Here is a 13602-nt window from a genome sequence, read left to right as displayed (position 1 = left end):
CCTGATCCAGAGACTGAACAGCAGTACACCGCACACCTGCTGCTACTTAGCAGCATTGGAAGACAGCCTTGCCAGCACCAACAGTGCTGATCGTGTGAGATACATCCCCTTTTTAGTGATCAGGTTCACTGCCAGACCACTGGTGTTCTGTGGGTATGAGTATAATCCCATACCAGTAGAAAAGGTGGTGGAATTACAGTGGTTTTATCTGTATCTTCCACACCTCCATGCAATTGTCTTGGTATTTTGTGATGTTTCTATAGTATTACATCCGCACTGGTGAATGATATCCTATTAATAGCTCTGACCATTTGTCTTATTCCTGCTATCTCTCAAGTTCCCCTTTTAATTAATTTATTTTTGGGGGTGCGTGTGGAAACTTACAGTGCCATCATGTCACCATGTTGCAATTCCATTTCAGCGTTCTGGGTGATGCCTCAGGAGCACGAGAGCCCAGTGCAATTATTCAGATTGTGAGCTCCTATAACTTGCTAGTTATTGCCGTTTTCGTTTGCATAGGCATAGGGCTGTCGTATTTGCTTTACTATCAGGTGCTTACAAAATAAAGCACAGCATTTGTGCGTGATGCTGCACTGTTGATCTGGGACAATGCTAAATGGATGGAATATTTTCACACATCCTGAGCCACCCTTTTTGAAATTGCTGAAATTCTCTCAGACTGTAGTGGTTGGTGCCAATTGTCTAACCAATAGGGAAACACTGTGCACATCCAGTTAGAGATCCAGTAGAAAGATCTGTGCATTAAAAAAACCAATTTCTATGCCTTTACTACCCCTTACTCTTTTGGAATACTAGACTAATTAAACTTAAAATCATGTCAACATTTCTCTTGTAAAGTTTTCCCCATTTGAAGAACATCCTCACCATTCCTGATTTTAAAAACAAAACAAAACTCATAGCATATGCATATCAAAAAGTTCTTAGTTCTATAAACACTAAGGACCTTTCCCCACAATAAGTCAAAACGCAGCTTTCTTCCTCCTCCAGTATTTATCTCTCAAGGACCATTCTGTAGAAAGATGCATAGATGTACATTTGCGAGATGGGAAATCTAAGAAACTCTTGTGAGCCGCACCAAATATTTATTTCACCGGGGTGGGTGGGGATAAGCATGGTAATAATCTGCTCCTTAAAACAATAGGCAAAACACACACACACACCACCCAATGACACAAAGACCCCACCAAAGCAGGAATCATATTCCCAAATAGTCAATCCTTCAACAGAACAACAACCAGAGCAGCGCACAGAAACGCTGTTTACCTTCCCACCAGAGCGGTACCTATTTATAGTGGCACCTCGGATTACAGACGCTTCCAGTTACAGACACTTCAGGTTACGGACTCCGCTAAGCCATAAATAAGTACCTCGAGTTAAGAACTTTGCTTCAGGATGAGAACAGAAATTGCACGGTGGCGGCGCGAGGCCCCATTAACTAAGTGGTACCTCAGGTTCAGAACAGTTTCAGGTTAAGAACGGACCTTAGAACAAATTAAGTTCTTAACCCAAGGTACCACTGTATCTACTTGCACTTTGACATGCTTTCGAACTGCTAGGTTGGCAGGAACTGGGACCGAGCAACAGGAGCTCACCCCATTGTGGGGATTCGAATCGCCGACCTTCCAATCGGCAAGCCCTAGGCTCAGTGGGTTAGACCACAGCGCCACCCACGTCCCTTAAAATGGCAATAAGGTAAAGGGTAAAGGTAAGGTAAGGTAAATGACCATTAGATCCAGTTGTGACCAACTCTGGGGTTGCGGTGCTCATCTCGCTTTATTGGCCAAGGGAGCCGGCATACAACTTCTGGGTCATGTGGCCAGCATGACTAAGCCGCTTCTGGTGAACCAGAGCAGCGCATGGAAACGCCATTTACCTTCCCGCCGGAGCACTACCTATTTATCTACTTGCACTTTGACGTGCTTTCGAACTGCTAGGTTGGCAGGAGCAGGGACCGAGCAACGGGAGCTCACCCCGTCACAGGGATTCGAACCACCGATCTTCTGATTGGCAAATGTATGATATCACAAGTGATATGGATTGGACTTTGTAATGTAGAAGATTCACTTCCTATCATCTCTTCAAATTACCCAATTGTTTTTACTGATTTCAAGGTGCAGTTCATGATAAGCATCTACAGCAATATGAGTAAAGAGCAAATTCTGTTTTGTCAGCTTGAGTCAGCTACACGGGTGTAATTCTATCAAAAGATAATTTGCGTGCCTTAAGGGAAATGTTTTAATCTCAGGGGCACCTGCCAAGCTCTGACAATTAGCGCATTTCAAAAATAGCAGCTAGTCATCTGCTTGCCAGCATTCAAACTTATTACACGTTTGTTTAAATTAATTTAGCACCGCCACTCTTTTAAACACAATGTGTTTTCCATGCCAAAAACTCCGGGGGGGTGTGTGGATTTTCCCTGCTATTTGTGCCTTTGTCTTTAGAGGAGGCTTTTTGAATCAGAAGCAGGGAAACTGTGTGCAATTGGTTATGCAGAACTCTGAGAAAAGAACTAACATAGTCCTAGTCTCAAAATATGGCCAAAATAATACTGTTACAGATCTGGTGTACCAGAATTCGGGGGAGCAAAAGCACCTGTACTTCTAAGAAGTTACAAATGCTAGAAATTACTAAATGCTAGAAATTAGTAAGTGCTTAGAGTCTTCCCTTGGGTGAGAGACAGCTTAGCGGTGTAAAAATGCAAGCTAAGCTTGTTTTTCAGAGTCTCACCTGGGATGGAAGTCATCAAGCATGGCAAAGGTGCTGATGGCCCATCAAAGGAGGATGCCTGGTTCTGTGAAATGGAGGTTGCCAGGGTAACATGGGTGTGATGTCATACAGGAAAAATGTTGTCATTTTAAAAAACAGGTGTGGAGAAGGGGGTGGTGAGCAGACAGAAGGGGAGGTGTTGCGTTTGGCAAACTGTTCTGGGAGGAAGGAGAGGAACAAAGAGAGAACTCCATGCAGTGCTGGCTGGAGGAGGCTGCACCGAGAGGTCAGGGGCCATGACTGGCTGCTACTTTGAACCCAAACAGGACAAGCAACAAAAGACACTCTTGGGCTGTAATGTTCTGCACCACCCTCCACCGAAGGCCTCCAAGGGTATATAGGTTCTTATTTCTTAAAGAAACTACCCAGTTTTTCAGTGTATAAGTCGATAACTTTTCCTTAGAAATAATAGGCAAAAATTGCTTGTCGTCTTATGCAGGGATAGCAGAGGGGGATTGTTGACAGCAGCCAGCAGGAGATTGGCAGCAGCGACTGGGCATGTGATTGGTTGCTGTGCCAAGGTCTGCTGACAATTTGCTGTGGCTGTGGCAATTGGGAGGGCTATTTATGGCAGTGGTGAGGTGTGCGTGCAATTGGTTGTTGTGTTGACTGGCCACGGCAATGAGTGCAATTTTCATTGGAGGGCAACCTGCAGAGTGATTGGCAGCGGTGACCCCCCCAAAAAAGCTCAACAATTCTTGGCAAATCCCCCCCCCATTTTTTTTCCTGCGGTCAAAAAAAATTGGGGTAGTCTTATACATGGGGGCATGTTATACACAGAAAAATATGGTAGTCTATGCTGTGCCTCAGTTCCCAACACAAATGGATGAGCACCTGAAACCCCTGGAATCTTGCTACCACTTGGCAGAGATTGGGGGTGGCACGTAACCTTTGTATCAATACTATTAAAGTGTCTTGTGTTTTGGTAACTAGATCTAGATGCCTTCAACCTGTCTCCCAGACAGCGCTTCCACTGCCTCAGAGGCAGTAGAAGAATTAAAAGAAAGAAGGTTCCTACTAAACATTAGGAAGAACTTTCTGATGGCAAGAGCTATTTGACAGTGGGATGGACCACATCTTAAGGTGATGGACTCTCCTTAATTGGAGGTTTTAAAACAGGTTGTGTTATGTACTGAGCTGAATCCTAGAACAATAGGATCCAGAATGCAGCAGTCTGATTTGTCCACAGGAGCCACCCAATCCAGCTCCAGGTGGAAGTGAATCAGTGACCTGATTGGCCTGCAGGAGCAGCCAATCAGGCTTCTGGAGGAGGTGAATCCACACGTTGATTGGCTTACAGGAGCAGCCTGGAATTAGCCAATCACGGGGGGCCCATTGTGTAAATAATGTATATATAGCTAGACGTTTTGGGGAAGTGCAATTCATTGCTACTATGAGCTGAATAAAGAGCATGAAATTCACACTCGACTCCGAGTATATTTCAGGTTGGATGGCCATCTGTCAGGGATTTTTAGCTGTGCTTTCCTGCGTTGTTGGGTGTTTGACTAGATGACCCTTGGGATCCATTCCATTTCTATGAGTCTCAGGTTGCAAGCCACCTACCCTTGTCACCCCCAGACTGTCAGTATTTTGCAAGAGGGATTCGAGCGCATTATAGAAATTTAGGTTTGTGCAATGAAAGCACTCTGGTGCCCTGGCAGAACAAATCCACTTTTTGCAATTAGAAAAATGACAGAGAAATTCACCAAAAAGCATGGCATGAGCGAATGACATAAAACTAGCATGAAATCAAGGGGCAAATGGAAGTGTGAGTGGACCCTTAGTTGTGCAAGAACTAGTGTGCTGCAGTTACAGATTACAATCCTATAGCCACTAAATTTAGGAGAAAATCAGGTCAGATTGCATTGCTAGAATATCTATAGCAATAATGTTATTTGAACATCGGGGAGTGTTCACCATGTCCTGTTCAAATATTTTTATCTCTACAGTCAACCACAGGAAATACTGGTTCTGTGAGCTGGAAATAAAAGCCACCTGTCTGTCTCTATCGGTAAGGTGGCAACTGCAATATCATAAACTGTGGCACCACTCCAGATTCTGAAACAGCATTGTATGTCATTCTTTTAAATCCCACTTTTCTATAAAAGCCAAACCTAAGGTGTCTTGCACAAATAAAAACATAAAGCACAACAAAATTAAAAGCAGGTGTAAGAAAATGGACAGCAATAGAGAAAGATAATGGCGGCAATGTCCATACACATATAACGAACAGTTCTAACAACTGCCCACTGGAAAGTCAATGTAAAAGTGAGCAGTTGGGGGGCTGCTTTTATACTGTAATTGACCTATCCTTCTCTTGTTTTAAAGGTGATGAATGAATGTTTAAATAAATAACTGTATATGTAGGAGCCACAATACCTAGGCTAGGGTGAAGGTCATTTTATACAGTAGTCAGGGCTGGTCCTCAGTCCAGTCTAGATGTTACATGCCACCCCAAACTGAGAACTGAGAGACTCCAGGGGTTTGATTTCCTTAGAATGAAGGTCAGCAGAGACCATGGAGTCGTGTGCTTTAAATATGCCATGAATGTACTTTAAATTTATTGTGTGGATCTGTCCTAAGCCCCCAGCTTCAATTCCTGGTGATCCTGATCCTGTCTCTGATACCGAATTGAGGATGCGGAAATTGGAATTGATTCCCCAAATGCCGAGAACATAAAAAGAGCCCGTTGGATCAGGACATTGGTCCATCTAGTCCAGCATCCTTGTTCTCACAGTGGCTGAGCCCAGCAAGCAGGATCTGAGCACAAAAGGCACTCTTCCCTCCTGGGGTTTCCAGTACACTAGTACCTTGAGTTAAGAACTTAATTCGTTCTGGAGGTCTGTTCTTAACCTGAAACTATTTTTAACCTGAAGCACCACTTTAGCTAATGGGGCCTCCTGCTGCTGCTGTGCCGCCGCTGCACGATTTCTGTTCTCATCCTGAAGCAAAGTTCTTAACCTGAGGCAATATTTCTGGGTTAGTGGAGTGTGTAACCTGAAGCGTATGTAACCTTAACCATATGTAACCCCAGGTACCACCGTAACTGCGATTCAGAAGCATTACTGCTTCCAGCCATGGAGGCAGAGCAAAGTCATCATGGCTAGAAGCCATCGATAGCCTTATCCTCCATTAATTTGCCTAATCCTTAAAGCCATCCAAGGTGATGTGACCATCCTGTGAGTTTGACTCTGCGCTTTTGTCTTTCCCGGATCTTCCAACATTCCGCTTCGTTAAGCGAGGGAGAAAAGCTTTTCCCCCTCCGCGCTGTAGGTGGCGCCGTTGCGCTCGCGAGGCCGCTCTGGGCTTCGCCGCTTCCGGTCTTGCGCGCGTGTTCCGGTTTCCCCCACGGAGGCTGCCGCGCGCTTAAGCAGCGGTTTGCAAAGAGGTGCATGGCGCTGAGCGGAGATGGCGCGGCTCCGGCTGTATCCCGGGAGCTGCTTTCCGCGGGGAGCGGAGGAGGTAATTGGCAAGGAGTTGCCGGAGCAAGGCGCTGCCGATATAGGGGGACAACTTTCTGCGCTGCAGGAACGGGGGGGAAACGGGAACACCCGACCCTTTCCCGCTTCCCTGCAGCGGTTAGCTGCTCTTTCCTTGGACCCAGATTTTGCAAGTCTGCGGCCTGACCGCATTTTAGGGATAAGGTGAGGTGACGTTGCAAACAAAGCGACCCACAAAAATAACCGTAGTATATAATATCTTTAGTAGGGGCGACTAAAAGAAGTGAGCAAACTTTCAGGCTCAGCACATGTAATAGGATTTTTCTGAGACCCAAAATCTGCATTTTGTAATAGTAGAATGGAGCCTATCCCTTCCCTTTTGTTTTTTTTGTTGTTGTTTGGTTTTAGCATCCAGTTTGATTGAGAATTTGCAGAAACCCGGAAGGCTTGCTCACTTTTCGTTGTATTTATTGGTCCCCAAATGCTAGTTGCTTTGAGGAGGCTTTCTTCCATTTCTGCTGCTATGGATCAACAGTATATTGTTAAGCTAGTTGTTTGGGGAGTTGCCTCTCCCCCCCCCCCCATTCTTCCGGATCAACAAAGATAACTATCAGTGCTTGTAGCCTGTACAGATCTATACAGGAAGCTGTGGTCTGTATCTCTCACACAAATACACCGCACAAGCACTGCCCTTCATGTACATCATCAATTACAAACTTGCATTATATAGATATGGGTTGCCTTTCACATTGCAGCTTCCTGTCATGTGTATCATGAGTGTGCATGGCAAGTATTGTATTGGCTAATCTGTAATGAGTGAAATAGAAAAGGGTGCATTAAAATCAAAATTCTAGCGATGCATTTCTTGATTTAGTTTAAATGGGGCTTGATTCAGGTAATCTGAGATTGGGGTTCTGGAAGAGTGGAAAGGGCATATGAAGAGGGCTTGCATATTTTTAAAAATGAGATAAGGTTGGATAGGGTAGGTGAACAGAAAAATCACATTTGTTACGGACCAATTGTTTTGGAATGCAGTTTCCTCTACTGTACTGTTATATTTGAATAGTGTGAATATTCTTTGTGAATAGAAAAGGTTGGTGTGTGACTACTGAACTCGTGTTGGAATTCTGGCTTGTAGGTATTCATGAGACGCTATTGCTAAATTCAAAGCATGCTAAGAAGAAAGCCATGAGCTTACAGACGGTCAGGCTTCCAAGGAGCAACCGTAAGTGCTCATCATCTTTAAATATATTGTGTGAACTTCAGTAAGATACAAACTTAAAGAATTGTGTAGAAACATTCCTGACCTAGAATTAGTGTTCTAGCATAAACATCTTGAGAATTTTATGTTCCTCCCCATAGACCTGAAAGTCCATACAATGCAATATGACAGAAGCAGAAGAGGCAGGCATTGAAAAGGTGTAGTGAGGGAATACTGTAACATTCCAAAATAAAGTGGTCTGTTGTGTTCATGGATTTTGTAAAGCATTTTTGTGTGGCCCGTAGCATCTAGTTATAAATTCAAGCACTAAACTGATAATACAAGTCTTGTGTTATTCTGAATGAGAAACCATACAGCTGATGGTGGCTATGAGGTCCGTGGGCAGGAAGACAATCCATCCTCATATATCCTCAAAGCATTTAATGTTTAAATGTATATGAACAGCTTTGAGAACTGCATGGTGAAGAAAGAATGTTAAATATGTTTTGCCCAAGTCTTCTAATAAGAACCAAACTGACCCAGACCAATAGACTGTTAATTGTGAAGTCCTGTATCTACATAGTACACCATCTCTTCATACTAACTTCCCAGCATTTGGGATTTGGAACTTTCAAAATGTCCACACATTTTGCAATATGACCATTTGTTTACAGCATTCCTTCTCTAGCTTACAAGGACTCGAGGGAGTGGGGAGACTTTTATCAGATCCTGTTGGTTGGGCTGAGAAAATGGGAGCTTTAATCTGCAATGTAAGATGTGAAATCAGACTTAATTCCACAAAATAATTATGCTCTGCCATACATAGGGTTAGTGCTTTTTTTTCTGGGGGTAAGCATACCCCTAAACATTTTGTGAATCTAAGTTTGGCCTCATTGAGGGGCAGTATAGTATGAGTAGGAAAATGAGAGTACCCCTAAACATTTTTTAAGGAAAAAAAGCACTGTATAGGGTACTGTTCTTACGCTGTATTATTTCTGTGGCAGATGGGAAAGTGCAATACTGCTAGTGACAGTGGAGTAGCAGAACCCAATACATGCCTTGTCGCCTCTCTAGTGTTGCAAGTTATAAAGCGTTGTCTGTGACAAGCCTAAACAGTTTTAAGACTATTTGCAGACAGGAGGTATGCAGTAAGGGTTAAGATACTGGACATTACAGTACTAGGAGTAAAGCCATCCAATGTACTTTATCAAAGTCTTTTGTAGAAGTGCATTAATATCTTGCCTGTTTTCATGTACTAGTTTTGGACAGGGTGCAGAACTTTCTACCACAGATGGCCAACGCAAATGACGAGCTAAGAAGAGAAATGGAAAACACCCCTGTTCAAGAGTTTGATATTGAACATGTGGATGCTTCAGTTGAAAACGTCATTGAAATGGTGAATAATTTCTCTTTCTCTAAAATTAATGCTTTGGCTTCAAGCATCTTATTCATATTTACAGTGTGCAAAAAGGATGAATGTTCTCCTGGCTGTATTATTATATGGTTAAGGCCTGATAATTTATGATCTAAACCAAGCATAGGCAACCACAGCCTGCCAGATGTTTTCAGACTACAACTCCCATCATCCCTAGCTACCAGGACCAGTGAACAGGGATGATGGGAGTTGTAGTCCCAACACATCTGGAGGGCCGAGTTTGCCTATGCCTGGTCTAAAGAGTGTCTCATGCCTTTAGCTTCCCGGTTTATAGCTGAAACAGATTTCAAGGGTGTGGTTTAAAAAATCATAGGAAATTAAGAATATTCTGGTCAGCCAAATTATCACCATCAGTTTATTTGTATGATTTGTATAAATCATCAGATTATTTGTTATTTCCTGCCAAGGTTGCATCCAAAATTACTCGCAGCATATCAGATAAACAGCAATAAATATAACCTTTCAAAAAAAAAATGCTAACAGGAACAATGACAAATAACCATAGTACAGCCTAATGTATTATTTATTTATTATTACATTTCTAACCCACCTTTCCTCAAAGATATGCTTCTTCATGCTGCTCTTTATCTTCACATCACCCCTGTAATGTAGGTTAGGCTGAGAGACAGTGGCTGAGTGGGGATTTGAGCTCTGGTCTCCCAGATCCTATTCCAAGTTTCTAACCACTGCATCGCACTAGTTCTTGTGCATAACTGGTTCTTGTGCACCACGAATACAAAGAACTGGTATTCAGAAACAGAACCTAGTTGTCTGCATTTCTATCCTGGCTGCAGAGGAAGTGGGTGGGTGGGTGGGTTTCCTTTTCTCTGCAGACAGCATGGAAACAAAGACTACTGGCCTCTTAGCAAGGTAGTATTTTTTCCAGCCTGTTGGCTTTTGTGTGCTTATTTACAAGGTGTAAATTACTGCTAGTGTCAATATGTAAACACATCATTTAAAAAATCAGTCTATAAATTACGTATTAAGCAGTACAAATGAACTTGACTTAACTCAATGGCTTAAAATTTATCAGCAGAATGAATAAAGCATAACACAGAAATAAAAAAAAGCAGTGTACAAGCCTGTTCCACAAAGGCAGTATGAGGTTCTCCCTGATTAACCTACACACTGATAGACCCATTCTGAATTTAAAAGCCATTCTGCTGGGCATCCCCTACATATTATGACAGTGAATTTTATAAAAAGTGTTTTATGGATGTGGCTATTAAGATGTTTGTTCTAACACTGTGGTGTTGGCTTTTGAAGCCATGATTTGCCCAGTTCTGTACGTCTTCATTTAGAGTTTGAATTGGCCTTCCTTTACAGCTTTTTAAAATAATTATAATATGTATTTCTTTTTATTGCAGAATGTTGCTTTGGTTGAACTGAACAGCTCTGATACAGAGGAAGAAGATTCAGCCTCGGAAGATGACTCCGAAAGCGAGGACAGTTCTGTTTGTGAAGAAGTGACCGTCGACAACATTAAGCTTCCTAAACCGAAAGGAGAAGGCAGAGTAGAAATTTTGGACCCTACTGAGTAGATGTTTGCCATCTCAGATTTCGATTCATGTTACAAGCCATGTATCATAACTTGAAAAAAATTCCCTTAAAAAGCTAGTTTGCTTCCAGGTGTGCTACCTGCAGACTGTCTCGCTTTTTGCATCTCTCATACCCCAGGAGGCATGGAAGATCACTTCAGTCCAAGCCCCAAGATGAAAAAGATTCATGAGAATCGTCAGGAGCTTAATATGGGGGCGACGTCGGGGGGAAGAAGCACAGAATCAGGCAGACAGAAAATACCCGTCAGGCCAATTGGTGCTTTAAATTGTATTCCTCTTTATTTATGGAAGCAATTATTAGGTTATAGTTGCTACATGGAAACCGGCAGTGCTTCTGTCATGTGCTCATGTAGATTATTCTAGTTATTGGAGAGTCTTGTTTAGTTGCTACCCTGAATACCTTCAAATTGGAGTGACCTGTGCGGTGAGTGACCCTTGCCTGTTACTTTGCAACAGCTTCAGCATGGCAGCTGCAAGCTAAGAGCTGATCTTAGGTCTGCTATAAGGGGGGAGAGAATTGCATTGGCCTCTTAAGGAGAGGTTCCAGCTGTGGATAGGTAGCAGCAGCAGGGCCGGTCAAAACATTTCTTGTACATAGAGGGGATCATAAGGGAAGCTGCTGAAAGTCCTGTAGCCTATTTTTCTGATCCCAAACATGTATGTGTAAATGCTCAGATTAAGGACAAACTATCTAGCCTTAAACCGTGTTTCCCTCAAAATTCTGCAGGATGGTTGAGTGTTTGGGCAGCAGTCCTGTTACGCATTTGAAATTGGGATATTTCCCATGTTTTCATAAAGAAGATGTGGGTTTGTTAAATAAATAACTACCATTTTCAATGTGTTCTGTATTTGCTTAGATATTAATACACCAACTCACAAGTTTGTACTGTTTTGATCTTGAAAATCAGACATTACATTACAATTTTAATGGATGAACAGCTGTGCAAGCCTGTTAGCCGATGGCTTCCTGGACACAGATCTTTCTCCTAGGATGCAATCTTTTGCACTTATTTGAGCGTGACCTTGGAATGATTTGCCTTTGAATATGCATGCATACTATTTGAGCTGCCACTTCTTTGGCAGCAGATTTGGATACAAATTATGTATATCTAGCAAGTGAAGTCATTTAGGCTGAATATTCTGCAGACAGCAAATGTTCACCAAAATAAAACTCGACTGTGCAGCTGGAAGATCATGTTCCAAAACCCTGCTCTAAAAGGCTTTAGGATGCAACCATTACAATTCTGCTGCTCCTTTGGATATGAAAAGTGGTAGCCAAAGATAAGTGTTTGTTTATATTCTTTTACAGACGCATTTCAGGATTGTAACACTCTGCATAAAACATTCAGCACAAATATGATTTAATAGCATAATTGGAATTCACAACTATGTAGATTTCTCATTGGAGGAAATGTAAACACGTTATAAAATAGTTGCTATAGCTTTCATATGCATAGTAGAACACAGACGTTATGTTCTGCATATCATACGAAAAACACAGTAAGTGCACTTGGATTTATGTACAATGTTTATGGCAAATTGGTTCTCTGTGCTGCTTAAAAACTTGCATTGCAGGAAGAAAAGAGGCATAATGCTGGTGTGATGCAATCTGTAGAAACCTAAGTACTATGTGACTAATTTGGAGAAACAAGGGACATACAGCGCTGAAGAAGGCCATAGCTCAGTGGTAGAGCGTTCGATTTGTATGCATAAGGTCCCAGGTTCGACCCCAGGTCAAACTGGGAACACCTGTCCAAAACTCTCAGAGCTGCTGCCAGTCAAGACAGACAATACTGAGCTAGATGAACTAATGCTGTGGCTCAGCATAAGGTAGTTTCCTACGTCCGTTGCTTCTCACTTGGGCAAGATCTCCATTGTAAAGTCCGGGGATCTGAGGTTTTGATATGTCACCACTGGATGCTTCAGTTGCTTTTATAGGCGATGACATCCAGGGTAGCGGAGACCACGGTACAAAAAAGCTGCAGAAGCCAATAATTTCACAGTAAAGTCTATGACTCAGAAGTGATTCCCTACTGAATGCATTCGGAACTCTGCTGGAGGATCCACATCATAAAAGGGTTTGGTTCTGGCTCTGCGTTTTTAAGTGCCGGTGGAAGTTCACGGTTTCGCTGTTGTAATTTTGGAGTCCTGTCTTGTGCTTGGTGAAGCGTTTTAAGAACACTATGCCACCCCAGTCGCGATGCTTAATATTCCACGGTTACAGCTTTCGTTCTGAGATACTCATGAAGCGCTTCCTCACCTGAGGAGAACAAGAGCATGGAAACAATTGTAGACTGCACATATTTTCTGCACCATCCACTCCATAAATTTTCAGCACACATTTAACACACATTTAAAAGTCGTGGCTTTCCATGAAGAATCCAGTGAACTAGAGTTTACCCTTCACAGAGCTTCGATTCCTAACACTATTAGTAATTTAAATTTGAGGTAAATGTGTGCCTTCTGTCTCAAGTGCTGGGTTTGCCAGAAATAATTCGGCAATCAAACCTATGCTTGTAACATTTTTCACAAGACTTTTCTTTAATTGCCAGGATGCATAACAAACTACAATTCCCAGGATTCTTTGGGGGAAAACCATGCACTTTAAAGTGACAGATGGATAAAATAGGTAATTGAAACAGTAAAAAGCCTCAAAGCTACTTGACCCTAAAAAAAACTAGTTTTATGGTTTAAAACAATATAAAACCAGAAAAAGTTAAAACAATGTAAAATGCATAAAATGGGCATTCAGCAACATTGATAAGGACCAGATCCTACCCATCGCACTAAAAGGTGGGCACCACTATAGTATTACAGTGGTATCTCTGGTTACATACTTAATTCATTCCGGAGGTCGTTCTTAACTGAAACTGTTAACCTGAAGCACCACTTTAGCTAATGGGGCTTCCCACTGCTGCCGCACTGCCGCTGTGCGATTTCTGTTCTCAACCTGAAGCAAAGTTCTTAACCCGAGGTACTATTTCTGGGTTAGCGGAGTCTGTAACCTGAAGCGTATGTAACCCAAGGTACCACTGTATTATTTAAAGGTGTTTTAAATGCACGAAGTGGGTGTGATATGTTGCTGAAAAGCAGCTAGCAATAACATAATGAGATCATAGTATTAAATAACTAAGAAACTTCAAAAGGTAAACATAGGTTTCAAACCTCTGACCCAAGGTA

At 42.4% G+C, this 13602-nt stretch overlaps 2 protein-coding genes across 3 annotated transcripts in view; one reads left to right on the top strand and one right to left on the bottom strand.

Moving 5' to 3' along the window:
* Positions 1-6119: 6119 nt before the first annotated feature.
* On the top strand, positions 6120-11262 carry NOPCHAP1 (NOP protein chaperone 1). The gene is made up of 4 exons (XM_081928475.1): positions 6120-6249; positions 7366-7452; positions 8688-8824; positions 10231-11262. The coding sequence occupies exons 1-4, from the start codon at positions 6180-6182 to the stop codon at positions 10402-10404; spliced, it is 468 nt and encodes a 155-aa protein (XP_081784601.1). The 5' UTR covers positions 6120-6179; the 3' UTR covers positions 10405-11262.
* ALDH1L2 (aldehyde dehydrogenase 1 family member L2) overlaps positions 10676-13602 on the bottom strand; it is a 33986-nt gene continuing 31059 nt past the window's right edge. For both annotated transcript variants that reach the window (XM_081928213.1, XM_081928214.1), the window contains one exon: positions 10676-12682. In XM_081928213.1, the coding sequence (XP_081784339.1) occupies positions 12627-12682 (56 nt within the window). In that variant the 3' untranslated portion in view covers positions 10676-12626. The remainder of the gene's footprint in view (positions 12683-13602) is intronic.

The sequence above is a fragment of the Podarcis melisellensis genome, assembly GCF_964234715.1.
Source record: "Podarcis melisellensis genome assembly, chromosome: 10".
Taxonomy (NCBI): domain Eukaryota; kingdom Metazoa; phylum Chordata; class Lepidosauria; order Squamata; family Lacertidae; genus Podarcis; species Podarcis melisellensis.
Note: the sequence above shows the minus strand (reverse complement) of the source record. Positions and strands in the feature narration are given on the sequence as shown.

Bases quoted from the DNA above. Each gene is read 5' to 3' on its own strand.
- NOPCHAP1 (XM_081928475.1), top strand. From the start codon at position 6,180: ATGGCGCTGAGCGGAGATGGCGCGGCTCCGGCTGTATCCCGGGAGCTG. The intron at 6,250-7,365 runs GTAATTGGCAAG...TCTGGCTTGTAG, and splicing joins TTCCGCGGGGAGCGGAGGAG to GTATTCATGAGACGCTATTG. The intron at 8,825-10,230 runs GTGAATAATTTC...TTTTTATTGCAG, and splicing joins TTGAAAACGTCATTGAAATG to AATGTTGCTTTGGTTGAACT.